The sequence below is a fragment of the Lethenteron reissneri genome, chromosome 27 (genome assembly GCF_015708825.2).
Source record: "Lethenteron reissneri isolate LAM-NWPU_2019-01 chromosome 27, ASM1570882v1, whole genome shotgun sequence".
Classification (NCBI taxonomy): Eukaryota; Metazoa; Chordata; class Hyperoartia; order Petromyzontiformes; family Petromyzontidae; genus Lethenteron; species Lethenteron reissneri.
Window position 1 is genome coordinate 12,590,847 of NC_083805.1, and position 14,659 is coordinate 12,605,505.

At 39.2% G+C, this 14,659-nt stretch overlaps 1 protein-coding gene across 1 annotated transcript in view; it reads left to right on the forward strand.

The window, feature by feature from the left end:
- The window catches only part of LOC133348562 (transmembrane protein 132E-like), a 534,471-nt gene extending 523,442 nt beyond the window's left edge, over positions 1–11,029 (forward strand). Inside the window, exon 9 of the mRNA XM_061561445.1 lies at positions 1,108–11,029. Coding sequence (XP_061417429.1) covers positions 1,108–2,259 — 1,152 coding nt within the window. The 3' untranslated portion in view covers positions 2,260–11,029. The remainder of the gene's footprint in view (positions 1–1,107) is intronic.
- Positions 11,030–14,659: the final 3,630 nt, after the last annotated feature.

Consider the following 14,659-nt stretch of genomic DNA (forward strand, 5'->3'; position numbering starts at 1 on the left):
ATTCATATTCTTAGGTTTTTTCGGTAAAGTCACGTAGGTAAAACATCAAAATAAATATAAATAAAATAAAACGTCGTGATTTTTGTTTTATTTTATTTATTTTTATTAATTTTGATGTTTTACCTACGTGACTTTACCGAAAAAACCTAAGAATATTTCTGGTTTAATTTAGATCCCTTCCCTTAAAACGCCCTTATCCTCCGCCATTCCCAATTCAAGGCTCGTATATCCTGACCCAGTAGCATATCTTGAAAACTAGAGCCAATCAACAACTTTAAGCATCATTTTCATTCTCAGTCACCCAGAATTGGTAAAGTTGGACTACATTTATTTCGGAACCATTTTGGATGTAGACCAGTGTAATAAATGGAACAATCTTTAAGTGCTTTATTTCTATTCAAAATACATGTGCAAGTTAAAAAATAGATACGTGAGGTTTGTGACAAATTTGGAAGGCAAAATATCCAAAATCCAACAGTGTAAGTCAACCTCGTTAAACATCATTAACTCTGAAATATCTGTTAAGTTAGTTTAATTATGTGTCGATGAAGACTTGTGCACTTATATTGTAACTCTGTGCTGATTAAATCGGTCTTATGTAAACAACAGCAAATTATAAAGCTCTGGTAGTAAAGGGATTGCACTTGTGGTAAATTGGTTCAACTGTTTTGATTACATTTTTTGGTCAATATATTTCATTTGGGTAGCAGTGGGAATTTTATTGACAACAACATACGGTATATAAAAAAACAAGGGTATTACTAAAATGTTATGCTTTTGTGTTTGTCACATATGTAAATCGTTTTTTGATTGAGATGGATGTATTATTGAAATTCAAACACTTGTTTCATAAAACACGCATATTCTACAAAGTATTTGTTAAACTTTTTTTTTACATTCCTACAAAATGTATTTCAGAGGCGATACAAATGTTAAAAAAAAATTAAAAAAATTCGCCAAAATAATATGCTCACACAAATTTGCTTGTGATAATGACAATGTGCGACAAGAAAACACAATTTATTCCTTCTCACCGCGTTTCAGCTGCATTAAATTGAAAAATGGTGTAAAGCTTTTGAAAAATTATACTTTCTTCTGATTTCACAGGAGGCCACGCTTGTCCTCTGGCTGCAGTTTAGCGATGGCACGGTGACACCGATGGACGCCTACAACCCTCGGGACTACGTCCTCTCCGTGAGCTCTCTGGACGAGAGCGCACTATCCGTGCGCTTCTCCTCGGCGGACGGATGGCCCTCCATCCTGGCCGAGGGCGAGGGCAACGAGCCGGGGGGCCTTCTCAAGGTGGAGCTGCTCGTCTGCAATGGCTGCCAGAAGTCTAAGCGCAGGGGCTCGCTGGCGACGGTTAACGTCAACGTGAGCGTCAGCTTTGGAAATGCCTTCATGGGCACAACTCCCAATGTTCAGTGGGATCAGAGACACCTGCACAATGGCTCGCTCCGGGGCCACATCTACACGGAGCGAGAGGAAGTGGGCGTCAAGCGGGGCGGCACAACGTCTGGGCCCCAGCCAGGCGAGTGGCGGAATCATGGCGTGGGCGACCAAGGTGAGTCTCTGCAAGAGGTCCTTCAGAAGCGGGGAAGCTCCGACAGCCCGCCCGTGGACCCCAAATTTCCGCAGAAGGGCACCGGTGTCAGAAGTGCTGGCGACCAAGCCCAGAGACCTTCCGGCTTGAGCGACCTACAAATCGGGATGTACACGTTGCTCAGCGTCTTCTGCCTGGCTATCCTCGTTTTCCTCATCAATTGCACGGCGTTCGTCATTCGCTACAAGCGGAAGCAGCTCGTGCCGCAGGCACAGGACGAGATCGGCACGCACTCACACGACTGGATCCAGTTGCGGAACGTCGGCGACGAGCGCGGGAGCCAGGGGGGCTTTGCTTCCACATCAAAGCAATCGGGTGAAGCAGCTGCCGACAGGAAGATGGCGTGCAATCACATCAGCCGAAGCCATCCGAAGAACGAGCTGGTGATCACGCTGCAGGGGATCGATGACGCCATCCGAGAAGGGAGCCCCAAGTCCAAAGCGAGTGACTCCTCTGTTCATCCCCTCTCACTGCAGAAAAAGAGGGTGACGTTTTCGGCCTTCACCACTGTGCACAGTCCGGACAAAATGGCCGAAATAAGCCAGACAATCCCTGTAGGGAAGGAACAAGACATTGAATGGCTGTGCCTTGACCCAGGCTTAAGGGACTCTGAAGAACCACACACTGATATCCACAGAATCAAAGAAAGTGGATAAGTGCCAAAGACTGCAATCTGAGTGCAGTGAGAAGGCTGCCAATTCTAATCTGCTGACACTTATTACCGGTAATGAGCATTCAGCACAAAACGGGACGTGTTCATTCAGCCCTAGGCAATAATGGATCATTACTTTTCCAGGCCAGAACCATTTGCTGACATTTAATTTTAACTCTAAAACACCCTTTATTTAAATGGTTACAGCATGTTTACTGTGAAAAAAGTGCATGCTACATAATAAAAAAAATAGAAATGAAAGCATAAATAGTCGGTAAAATAAACACTTTAACAAGTATGTATGTTGTGTTGTTATTTTGTGCATGGAAGGAAATATGCAAATGAGCATTGTAATTACTATGTTTTATTAATTGCCTTTATTTTAACAGAGGCACGTTTACAAGTGTACATTAATTTTCATAGCAGCTTTAAAAATGTGTGATAATTAATTTTACCTCGACAAGGCAAAATGCAAGGCTTGGACAAGCACGGAGTGAGGTGTTTTGTAGCAGCTAACATTACATGTGTAACCTTGTGTCCCTGCCAAGTCTCACGTTAAAATACAGAGGAGAAATTTACAAGTTAGTGTTACATGAGCATTGCAATTATCGACATTGTGAATTGTCCTAGGCATGGATTTGTTAACCTTGCAAGTAGTTCATGTGATGCAAGCATGTCTGAGGTATAAAGCAACATGGGAAAACATGTATAATTTTTTTGTTTCAAAATACATTATAGCACTTATTCAACGTGGTTTAGCCATGTAAGTTGCTCTGAAATATGTAACCGAGTCAATAACAATTTATAGAACAGCAAAAGCAATTCTTTTTTTGCCAGTGTTGCTTTCTGAACATTACAAGACATTATAAAAAAAAAAAACATGAAATAAAAATGAGATCAAAATAAAATATCTAATTTAGGCTTCATGTACAGAGGTGTCAAACACTTACAGGGAACCTTGTTAAGATAGTCAGCTATAGCTTGAAGGGATGCATGTTAAAATGTGATTGAGTGTGCGTACGTACATAAACACTGAGTGGATGTGTTTGTGGTCACATCTAGTTGCAGTTCATAATTAAGATTGTTGTGTATTTGGTTTTCTTTTTTTTTAAACACAGAGGAAAATTATCACATTAAACTTGTGTCAGTTATTCGAACAAAATAGAAAGTGAAAGGTTTAATAAAAAATGTTTTACATAATGTACCTGCGATTGATAAATGTCCTATCATCAGGGAGTGGGCTTATCCCCAGAACCTCCTTCTTCACAGAGTAATATTCCACCATATGCGTGTGATATAATTGTTAATAAATAATGTTGATCCTCTAGAAAATAAATATATATAGGATGTATTTTCCGCAAGCCTCACTGGTCAAGGTAAAAACCATATTGCACATACACAAACCAATTAACACGAAATTATTGACTGGTTATTTATTTAAAAAAAAATCTGTTATGTATATTCAAAAGATCCAGTGGTATAATTAATACCTTTAGTTTTAATGCTAAAAGTAGATTATATAAATTAATGTAAATATGTTAGATTCTTGGCTTTTCAACTTTGAAGGCTTGCAGTCATACATTTGGGCCTTCATCCACGGGTCACACGAGTGCTGTATAATTTAACATGTCAGAACATTTGCAGCAGAAGAATGCTACTCGGCAAGGTGTCCTGTATCCAATCATGAGCATCGATCAAAAAAGTAATAATATTAGAGCCATTCATGGGCACTTTTGATCATATTATATCATGTCACAAGGTGTATGTAATCAATGTAATCTTATCAATATCCAATGGCAGAGCCAGCCCTGTTGCCATCGTCTACAATGACTAAGTGAAAAATAACACTGTGTAACACAATTTTTGTTCCTGGATAGTAAGTTATTTCGTAATTGCTTATGCATAAAAAGTATAGAAAATGGCTATTATTCCCCACAAACTTTGCTTTTGTGACCAGGACAGTGATATTTTGAAATGTACTTATTTTCAATGAGAAAACTGGCGAATTTATATCTTTCGTTCACATAAAGTAAGAAAAAACAACATATGAATAAAAATTTACGTTTATTTATACTTAAGTAATACAAAAATTACTACAAAAGATTTAGAATTGAGTAGTTTTTCGAGATTTACGATTATACTGTAAATCACTTTCACGAATCAGCCCCCAAATGTAGTCTCCCATCATGTTCTCGTTATACTGTCCTTGGTAGTGGCGTTCAAAGTCCAGTATATCCTGGTGGAAGCACTCGCCTTGCTCCTCTGAATACGCTCCCATGTTCTCCTTGAATTTATCAAGATGAGCATCAAGGATATGGACTTTGAGGGACATCCTACAGCCCATTGTGCCGTAGTTCTTCACCAGTCTCAACCAGCTCCACGTAGTTTTCGACCTTGTGATTGCCCAGGAAGCCACAAACCACTGCGACAAAGCTGTTCCAAGCCGCTTTCTCCTTCCTAGTTAGCTTCTTGAGGAATTAATTGCACTCCAGGATCTTCTTTATCTGTGGTCCGACGAAGACACTGGCTTTGACCTTTGCCTCCAACAGCTTAGGGAAGAAGTCTTGAAGGTACTTGAAGGCTACCGACTCCTTATCTACAGCTCTGACAAATTGTTTCATAAGGCCCAATTGAATGTGCAGTGGTGGCGTCGGCACCTTCCGGTGGTCCACCAGTGGCTCCCACTTGATGTTGTTCCTCCCCACAGAGAACTCGGTCCGCTGTGGCCAGTCCCACCTGGACTAGTTTGCCTTGGTGTCCCTGCTATCCCAAAGGCATAGATAGCAGAGAAACTTAGTAAAATCGCCTTGGAGACCCATCAGGAATGCCACCATTTTGAAGTCCCCGATGACTTCCCAGCCATACTCATCATACTTCAAGGCATCCAGCAAGGTCTTGATGCTGTTGTAATCCTCTTTGAGGGGAACAGACGGTTACTTGTTACCATTATGGAGCAGAACGGCTTTGAGGCTCCTGAATGAGCTGTCAATGAAGAGGCGCCACTCATTCTGGTTACAGGCGATTCCGATTGCCTTGAACAGACTTGGTCACATTGTGGAAGAAGCAGAGCCCATCTTGACGGGTGAAGAAGCTGCAAAAAGGTTGGTGACGCTTCCTCTGATCTGCGACTTGCACACTTTCATCCAACAAGTTCCACTGCTTAAGCCTAGACGACAAAAGCTTGGCATTGGACTTGGTAAAACCAAGATCTCTGATCAAATCGTTGAGGTCTTTTTGGTTGGGGTAGAATGGGGTTCTCTACTCAGCTCCACCTCTTAAATTGTCATCTGGATCTACAACGTCTTCCTTGCTCTCTGACTTGCTGCTCTCTTCTAAAGACAGCTACTCTCTCTCCGGAGGAGTGGGTACGGGGAGCTCATGGCAGTGTAGCACTGGGATGAAGGAAGGTCCGGATACGTGATAGCAGGTGTATTCTTGCCAGTCCGACGTTTGGAAGGGTCCACCATGCAGAATTAGCAGTTGCTTGAGTGGTCAGTGGGTTCCCGCCAAATTCTTAGGATAGTGAACTTCATGGCTCTCTTTTCCCCTCTGTACCATCCTACAAAAATATATTTATTTCACCCATGACTAATGTGTAAGAGATTTTCACAACATTTTTCATTCATATATATATGTTTTCAATAACATTGAAAATTGTAAAACAGTTTAAAATGAAAAAAAAACAAAAAAATTTAACATTTTAACAAATTTTATAACGTAAATTTCCGTGCAACAATTGTACATCTTATCTTCCAGAGTATTTTTGCAGTGCTCGCAGGTGAAATGAGGTGCCCAGGGTTTGTCTCGATCCACGACAGGCATGCTGTAATATGCCTTGTTGGCCTCACACATCTTCGCAGATGCTTCCACAGAGTACTTTTTCGCTTTTTGTCTTGATAAATTGGCCGCAGACATAGTAAAATGCGTCCGCCGGATGCATGCAGCCTCTCAATGCCATCTCAGAAAAATGTATCCAGTTAGGCAGCTGGAACTAAACTGAACTGGTGGACTTATTTATACTACTATTTATATTACTGGAAAGTTCTAGAATGTTCCAGAAGTTACTCCAAGTTTACTCAGCACTGAATCTATCTGGAATGTTCTGGAAAAAAGGTAAATTTCAAAATATCACTGTTCTGGTCACAAAAGCAAAGTTTGTGGGGAATAATAGCTATTTTCTGTACTTTTGAGGCCTAAGCAATTAGGAAATAACACTACCCAGAAACAAAAACTATCTGTTACACTGTAATTAATTGTGATTCATACGTTACCTTCAAATTACATATTAAAGCAATGACTTTAGGTATTTCATTTCTAGATTATTTCAGTTGCATAATTTTAAAAAATAACTCACGTTTATTTCAGCTTTTAATATGTTCCATGAATAAAGTACATACATTTATTTTGATAACTAGACACAGTAGTGTTATCTCTGTCCTGTATGTGACCTAGGGAATGTTAAAGTGAATGGCAGTGCAGTGGTCAGTGTGCTGTGCTATAAATCCAGTGATCTGGGTTCAATTCCTGCTCACGACCAATAACAATGGCGAATATCTGAACCGGTTCTGGGTCTCACCTAGGTCAACTTAGCCTCAAATGAGGACCTGGTGCATTGTTTGAACATCAGCATTGGGGAGACAAAGGTGGCCAGGCGTCGTGCTGACCAACCACCCGCTCACATGCTGGCATACATAGATGCTAGCAAACAGCACTTCCCTAACAGTCTGTCAAAGGCTACACGGTGGACCTTTGCCTTTGTATCAGTGTTCATTGATCTTTTACAAAAAAAAATTCAGCCACTGTATTAAGAATATTATGGCATACTAACACATTCTACGTTTCAAATTGAGGAAGTGCATATGCTTGTGAGGTTGTTGTTGACATAGAAATTCCCAGGTCAAGCTGCCTTGACACAATTCTACATTCAGATATAGTACCTTGAATCAATCATGTGTTTTTCTAATGTATTGGTCAACATTTTCATACTGTGGCAAAATTTAACTCCTTCAACTAGCAAAAAATAATACTCAAGGGTGAGCAGAAAAAGTTTGACCTTTCACAGCAATTTATATTCCTTAAAATATATCATACGAATGTATTTCCAAGAAAATATTGACCTTAAAATGTAACTTTGCATCTGTTTTACATTATTGAGTAAGCATACGATGTGAAATGTACATTACACCAAAATAGCAACCTGGCCAATTAATTACGGACATTTTATTCATAAAAACTAGAAAATTTAGATGAAAGGTTTTCAATAGATGCAAGAAGTAGATGTTGCAGTCAATGTCAAGGTTGCTAAAAGTTGCAAACCAATCTCACAGCGGTAAAAGTCACCCGCAAATCATGCGTTGACAGTATTTTAAGTCACTCATTACAAAAGAAATCCCTACAACTTGGCAGGAGTAATTATGTTGCAAAATTCAATGACTTGTGATAAAAGGACACTATTTCCAGTTTAACCAGTCATCCTTGCATTAATTTACATTCTTTATATCGTGCAAAATGTATTTGACCTCTATCGTTACTTTTAGTGGAACATTGGACAAAAAAATCAGTCGTGGTTTTTAACCTGTATGCTAAAAAAACTTTACCTAGAAACTGTTGTGGTTTATTTAACTACACAATTTTCCACATTGTTGTAATAAGGTGGCATACATCTGAACAAACAGGGTCATGGTGCTGCACGTTACAAGTTGAAATGATTGTGATTGTTAGAACTTTGAAAGTGCTTATGTCCGTAGCCGATGCAAATGTGTTTTGTTTGCTTTGACACAAATACGTACGAAATCAAGCATGGCTTAGATTATTCTCTTTTGATGGGGACAGTAACGAGAATGAGGTCCCGAAGTAATGGAGATGTCTATTCCAATTACGCATCAAATTGTTATTCTACTCATGCCTGACCAACAGAGCACCTAATGCTAATTGCTGCTTAATGAAAGCTGGTAATACCTGCACACTGACCGTGCTTTAAAGTGGCTACCTACAGAATTTTTGAAATGTTTAAAATGTTTTATATCTATACAATTATAATAATACATATTTGTGTCCACTGTCTGGTCATCATGCATCGCAACTGCATAGTGGCCAAATAAAATTAGTATTCTCTGTTGCTGAAATGTATTTCATTTCTATTGCAACTGAGTTTCGTCTTTTAGCTGTTGTGGAAAATGATCATTGCATTCTATAGTTCATACCACAGGATGCTCGACACTGGTTTGTGTCCACATGTAAAAAATGCTCTATTTACTGACAGCAGAAAAACATAGTGGCAACGTTTTGTTTATATGTAACAGTTTTCAGGATATACAGAGCACCGCAATGCAGTAAGGAAACTGACACACGAGTATTTCCAGTCTGTGCTGTGGAAAATGGGGTCCAGGTTGTTAATAGCAATTGGCTTTGTTGCCAATTCACGCACGACAAGCCATGCCTATCACATTGGTAACACACACAAACGAATACCTACATTTGTACATTTAAGCTTCAATAATTTTATAGTCTGGAGTTACTGTGACCCATGTTCTTGCATAAAAAAGAAATCTTTAAAAAAACTAGACGTTTGCAGTTGTTCGTGTGTGCGTGCTACAAAGTGACTTTGCATTGTGAATATTCATCTGTAATTGATTACGATGCTGTGTATACGACTGTATATAGGAGTGTACATAATTGATTAATTGTGTATTGCAAAAAAAAGTCGATTATTAAATACAAATGTAAAGTTCATTATTTATTTTACAAACTGTAAATAGGTTTAACGTTCCCCGGTGATTCTTGCAAAGAACCAACAGGGGTAACCACTGCTCGTGGATATTCCCATTGGTGCTTTGCAGAGTTGTTACTCGGTGGCGTCACTGCGTGGCACGGCGTATGCATGCGTTTTTGGTACTGATTGGTTTCAAGAGGACAAGTTGGTGAGTGAACATTTGAAAGGGTTTTATGGGAAAAAATCCAATTGATTTTTATTTTTTAAAAGGTGAATACTGTGGCAGTATGAAGCCAGGATAAAAGGCCCTGCACTTGTGCAGAATGTTGTCAGTGCCATAACTAAAGTTTGGGCTTCTGTACTCACTTGGAACATTGATTCCAAACCTAACAAACACGTTTCTTTTTGCACACTTTAGCCAACTTGAAGGTTTGTAGGCCTCCTGGGAATGTTTGAAAGTGATCAATTGTAAAATGTCTTTTATATATATAATTTCATATTTGCCATTTTGCTGCTAGTCGGTGGTCTTTTCCTTCTTTATATAACAACAATGAATTCACAGTGCTAGGAACACTTTGCCCAAGAAGCACTGTTAGACTACTCCAAATGACTGCCAGTTGATGTTTTTGTCGACCCAATACCAGGTGCTCCCAGACTACAGAAGAAAGTGTTTCTCTCTTTTGTCAGTTTTCGTGGCTTCGGTGGTGGCTACAGCCCAATCCTGTACACATGACGATTTGGAACGGCGTTTCTGAGCAGGCATTGTAGGTGAGGGGTCTGAACTGGATTGCATGACATAATTGAACCCTCAAGGTGCAGTGCCAATTCATTTATTTATTTGTCACTCAGGACTTGAACCCAACATCTCAGAAACACTAGCTCAATTAACTGGCTACTCAGCCACATCCTATTACTATTTTTTTTATTAGGACCTTGAAACTTACGTATACCAACGCATGGAAGGACAGGATGCAGACATGTATTCAGCTGTTCAAAACCTATGCCCTGCGTCTCTCACCCAGTTTGGCTTCCACATCTCTTTCCGAAGAAAAGATTGCGATGAAATTTAATCTAACTTATTGGAAGGATTAAACAAATTGCATATGCAATGATGACATCAGCAAAATACTGCATCAAACTGCAAGAATGTCCATTTTGATGCCCTTTATCAATATCACATATGCATTTTACCATTAATGTGGAAATGTCACTTAACAAAATACATAAACCTTAGTTTTTCTCTTGGGCACTTTTACATATATAGCAGGGTCTTTTATCAGCTGCTTATCGCAATGAAATAACATATTTTAAATATAAGCTTTTGCTTATTTTTTTTCATCATAATAATTGTAGCAATCACATAATTAACTTAGCCATGGCTAGATATGCCAGTTCCAACGATTGAATTGTTTTGACAATTGCAACTAAGTCTCTGACTACTCTGAACCTCAGTTGAATTAGTTCTAGTGCCAAAAATAGAATTTCTAAATTATTATTCCCTACAATATTCGCAGAAGCCACAAGTATGCCAATAAAATATGGATATGATTTTGGCACTTGTTCAGCTGGCCGAGCTGTACAGATCAAACTGAAAATCTAAAAGCTGATCGATAGCTTAGCATACTTAACACAATTATACTCGTGGAACAAAATATCCGATTTTTTTACAGTTATCAATTCAACAAATTATACTTTCCACGTGATGTGCTTTAATAATATAACGCTGTGGATTGAGCGAAGCCCGCGGAGCAGCTGACACCAATAGTATGTGGAATGCAGCACAAATGGTGCAAATAGTCACAATGTTTTTTGTGATGGTTTTGGATTATATTTTGCAAAAATAGCCTTTCAGTGCTATACCAAAGTACCAAAAAACATGCAATGTTTTAAAAAAGGAAAGGAATAACGACGTGAAACAATTAATATCTGTCAGTTATTTTGTCGTAATTAACACAACCTGAGTAGCGGTTCGGTATACAGTACAACATCGTTGGCGCTACTGGGCTCTACTTTTACACTTCCTGTATGCTAGAAATATATATTTAAAAAATTGTCATATACAATCCTGGATCTTAGTAATGTCCACTTTGGTCATTTTCTTCTTTCTTTTGAAAGACTTAATAAAAAGTATTACAAAAAAAATCTGTACGTGTCTTGATTGCTTATTTAAATATATGACACATGTGCACTTTAAAACGCTGCACATGCTGCATGCCATGAGAATGTATGTGGCAACAATGTCCGGGACTTAACTTTAACATTTTAAGCTTATTGAAATCGCATGCTAGTTATTGGCCACGAGCCATCAATCATTACTTTGTAAAAAATGTTGAAATGGAACAAGTGCTGCGTTGGCTGCAAATGACTGGATAGGATGAACAGACTTGGGAAAACAGTGACCTTGCCCTGTGATTTATTTTTTACCCTGAAAACCAATCTCAGGAAATATTATGATCTTGCACCATTTCAAGAAATGTTGCTCAATGCGGGGAGCTATTGTAGATTCTGGCAATCAAACTGACAGGCAAGGCAAGCAAAGGCAGACGGACACAAACCAACCAACACATTGTAGACAATTAAGCAAATGTAAGACAGGGAGGGTAAGGAGACTAACGAGTAGACATATGGATAGATATTTATGGACACAGGCAGAAGTACACAAATAAATCATAATTGTCCTTGCCTTTGAATATCTGAAGAACACTTAAAAGCTATATATTAACAGCATATCTGCCAGTCTGTATATCAATGATGCTTGAATCTTCTTTCATTTGCAAGGACATTTTGAACAATGTGCTATATACATGTTTTTATAGGTTATGTTATACAAAAGAGTGTTGTATTCACCAGCGAAACGTCATATTCAGCTGTAAATATTGTGGGTTTACTTGCTACCACACCGATGTGCTGAATTAATAGCGAATTAGCAGGTTTTGTGCACGTGACCAAACTTACTAATTGGCTGTGTCGGGTGGTGGTGGGTTAACGAATCATTTACATTGACACGATCTAACAAAAAAAAACTTTCTCATGAATTATTATGACAAAATAACCCATTATCATTGAATTAGAAATATATATTGAATATAAATCCTGAGGTCAGTAACACCTCGTGTTTATACTAGGTTATATTTTAATCGTAATATTCTCAGTAGTTGGGCTATTCTCAGGGATCTGCTATCTCGTGAATGAAGCATGAAGTAGATACCTACAATTTGGATATTAACAATCGCAGCATTCCTTGATAAACAGCAGGTGTGGTTATGCCATTGGCTCGATAAGATCACACTCAAGGTCAATAAACTCCTTGTCCTGAGACAAAATTCGCCCTACCTGACCCACAATTCTGAATTCTTTTCGAATGGGTACTTTTGATATAAAAAACAAGGAGTGTGTGCATGGAAGTGGAAGTTACAAGCAGTTGATTAGTGAAGTGAACCGTAACCTGAATGACCCTTATTGTGTATTTCTCAATTTTATTATTCCATCCAATTTCTTGGAGTTTCTATCTTCTGTTGTGCAGTTACTCAAAGCACACGCTTTCTCCCAACTCACTTGCCTTCGAAGAGAGACCACTGGTTGAAGCAGTAACCTATTTTGCATCGCATTACATAGGCAATTTCGACAAGCAGTATCGTTTAACTGAACATATTCACCGCATAATTGACGTGTATGCAACATTAACTAAACACAGTTATAACACTGATTCCTTACTTTTACAGAAGGTAAAACATTTCACGTGATGCTATTTGCAAATGAAGGTGACAGCGTCGGGAGGCGTTTATCCAGCAGTGGATTGATCATAGTTGATGATGTGACAGACGAACATTTATTTCATATTAAGTGCAAAATGCAGAAGGAGAAAAGTAGCCGTGCAGTATACATATGCTGCAAATGGTATGGTATTGATACATATAATGCAATAATGACCATTAAGGTGCAGACCTGTAGAGCCCACAATTGAGGAATCCACAGTGCCTCTTATTAGAAAGCAAGGCTACATTTTTCACTGTAACCGAGAGGCTGCATAATGTCCTGGGAATTAATCACGTCTCGCTTGTCATGCTGCTTAAAAATAATTTGCGGCATCTGTAGTGCACTCACAGCAGGTGCATGGGAATAATTTTGAAGTTGGCAGAACAAGTAGTCATAGAGCCCGATGAAAAGTAGCCTAGGGGCACGTAGGTAAAAACATTAAAAAGTAAAATAAAATAAAAATAAAAATCACGACGTTTCGGAGGCAACACAAGCTTCCGTCTTCAGGTGGTACCGTCACAGCCACGAAAGCTGTATCAAGTAAATGAGAGATTGCAGGAGTTACCACTGCGTTTATATAATGGTTGGAGAAGGTGGTGGGGCAAGGGCCGCATACTTATTATTAATATGGTAAGGTGAGGCTTGAGACTAAGAATAGACTGCATAACAAAGGCTGAGGTGCGGTTTGTGACTCAACCTGTAACAAGAAGACCACCACTAAACATGGTAAAACAGTAATGGTTGTCTGTCAAATAAGATTGGCAAATAAGTGTAGTTTTATTTTACTTTTTAATGTTTTTACCTACGTGACTTTACCGAAAAAACCTAAAAATACGAATCATTGCAGTCACGAAAGCTTCAAATCTAGAATAGCCTAGGGGGCCCCCATGACAAGTAGCCTAGGGGGGCTGTGAAAGCTACTAATCGATGGGGGGGGGGCAGCATTGTGGGCAGCAAGCTCACAACCATAGGCAGCACTCGAGGGGAGGGGGGGGGGGCTCTCACGCAACCACCCATTTCACAGGTCGGGAGGGGACGTACAATGGAACTCAGATCTCCACCTCCCTCCCACAATACATACATGTATTTCTGGTGATGATGGTGGACAATAAGTATAATCCGTAAAAACAAAGTTTTTCACTATAAATCCTTTATATGCGTGGCGGCTAGAGTCCTCTCGTCCTCTGGCTTGAGATGGCTGCCACCTATGGGTTAGATGATTGTCTGCCAGCATTAAGCAATTGGTAATTAAATATTTAATTTGTTTTCCCTAAACAGTGTAACATTTTGGAAATTTTTTTTCACGAACATTAATTGTCTCGCACAACGAGTATGTGTGCAAAATGTCAGCTCGATTGGATCACGGGAAGTGGGTTAAAAAACGACCGAAAGATTTGCACGGTCGTAAGCAAGCAAGCAAGCACGCAAGCACGCAAGCAAGCAAGCGAACTTAATATAAAGGATTTAAAAATGAAGGTGAAGAGGCAAAGGTGCAGCTGTGCAATTCCCTGCTCGCTCCGATGCTGGCGGAAGGGCCTCCACTAAAGGGAGCTCTAAATACCCCCCCCCCCTCTGCAGAGACCCTCTAGAGGGTGTTTTCGGCTTACTCTTCCGGCTTGCACTTACACGCTGGCCAGAGATGTCTGAGTAGAGGTGGGAGTGCCCCCCACTTTACTCCACCGCGCACATCTCACCAACAAACTAAACGTATCTTTCTAGATTTGAAGTTTTCGTGACTGCAAAGATTCATATTCTTAGGTTTTTTTCGGTTAAGTCACGTAAGTAAAACATCAAAAAAATATATATATATTTATATTTTTATTTTATTTTTATTTTGATGTTTTACTTACGTGACTTAACCGAAAAAAAACCTAAGAATATTAACGTATCTTCTTGGTTCTATCGGTAAAGTCACGTAGAAGGGAAATAATAAAAT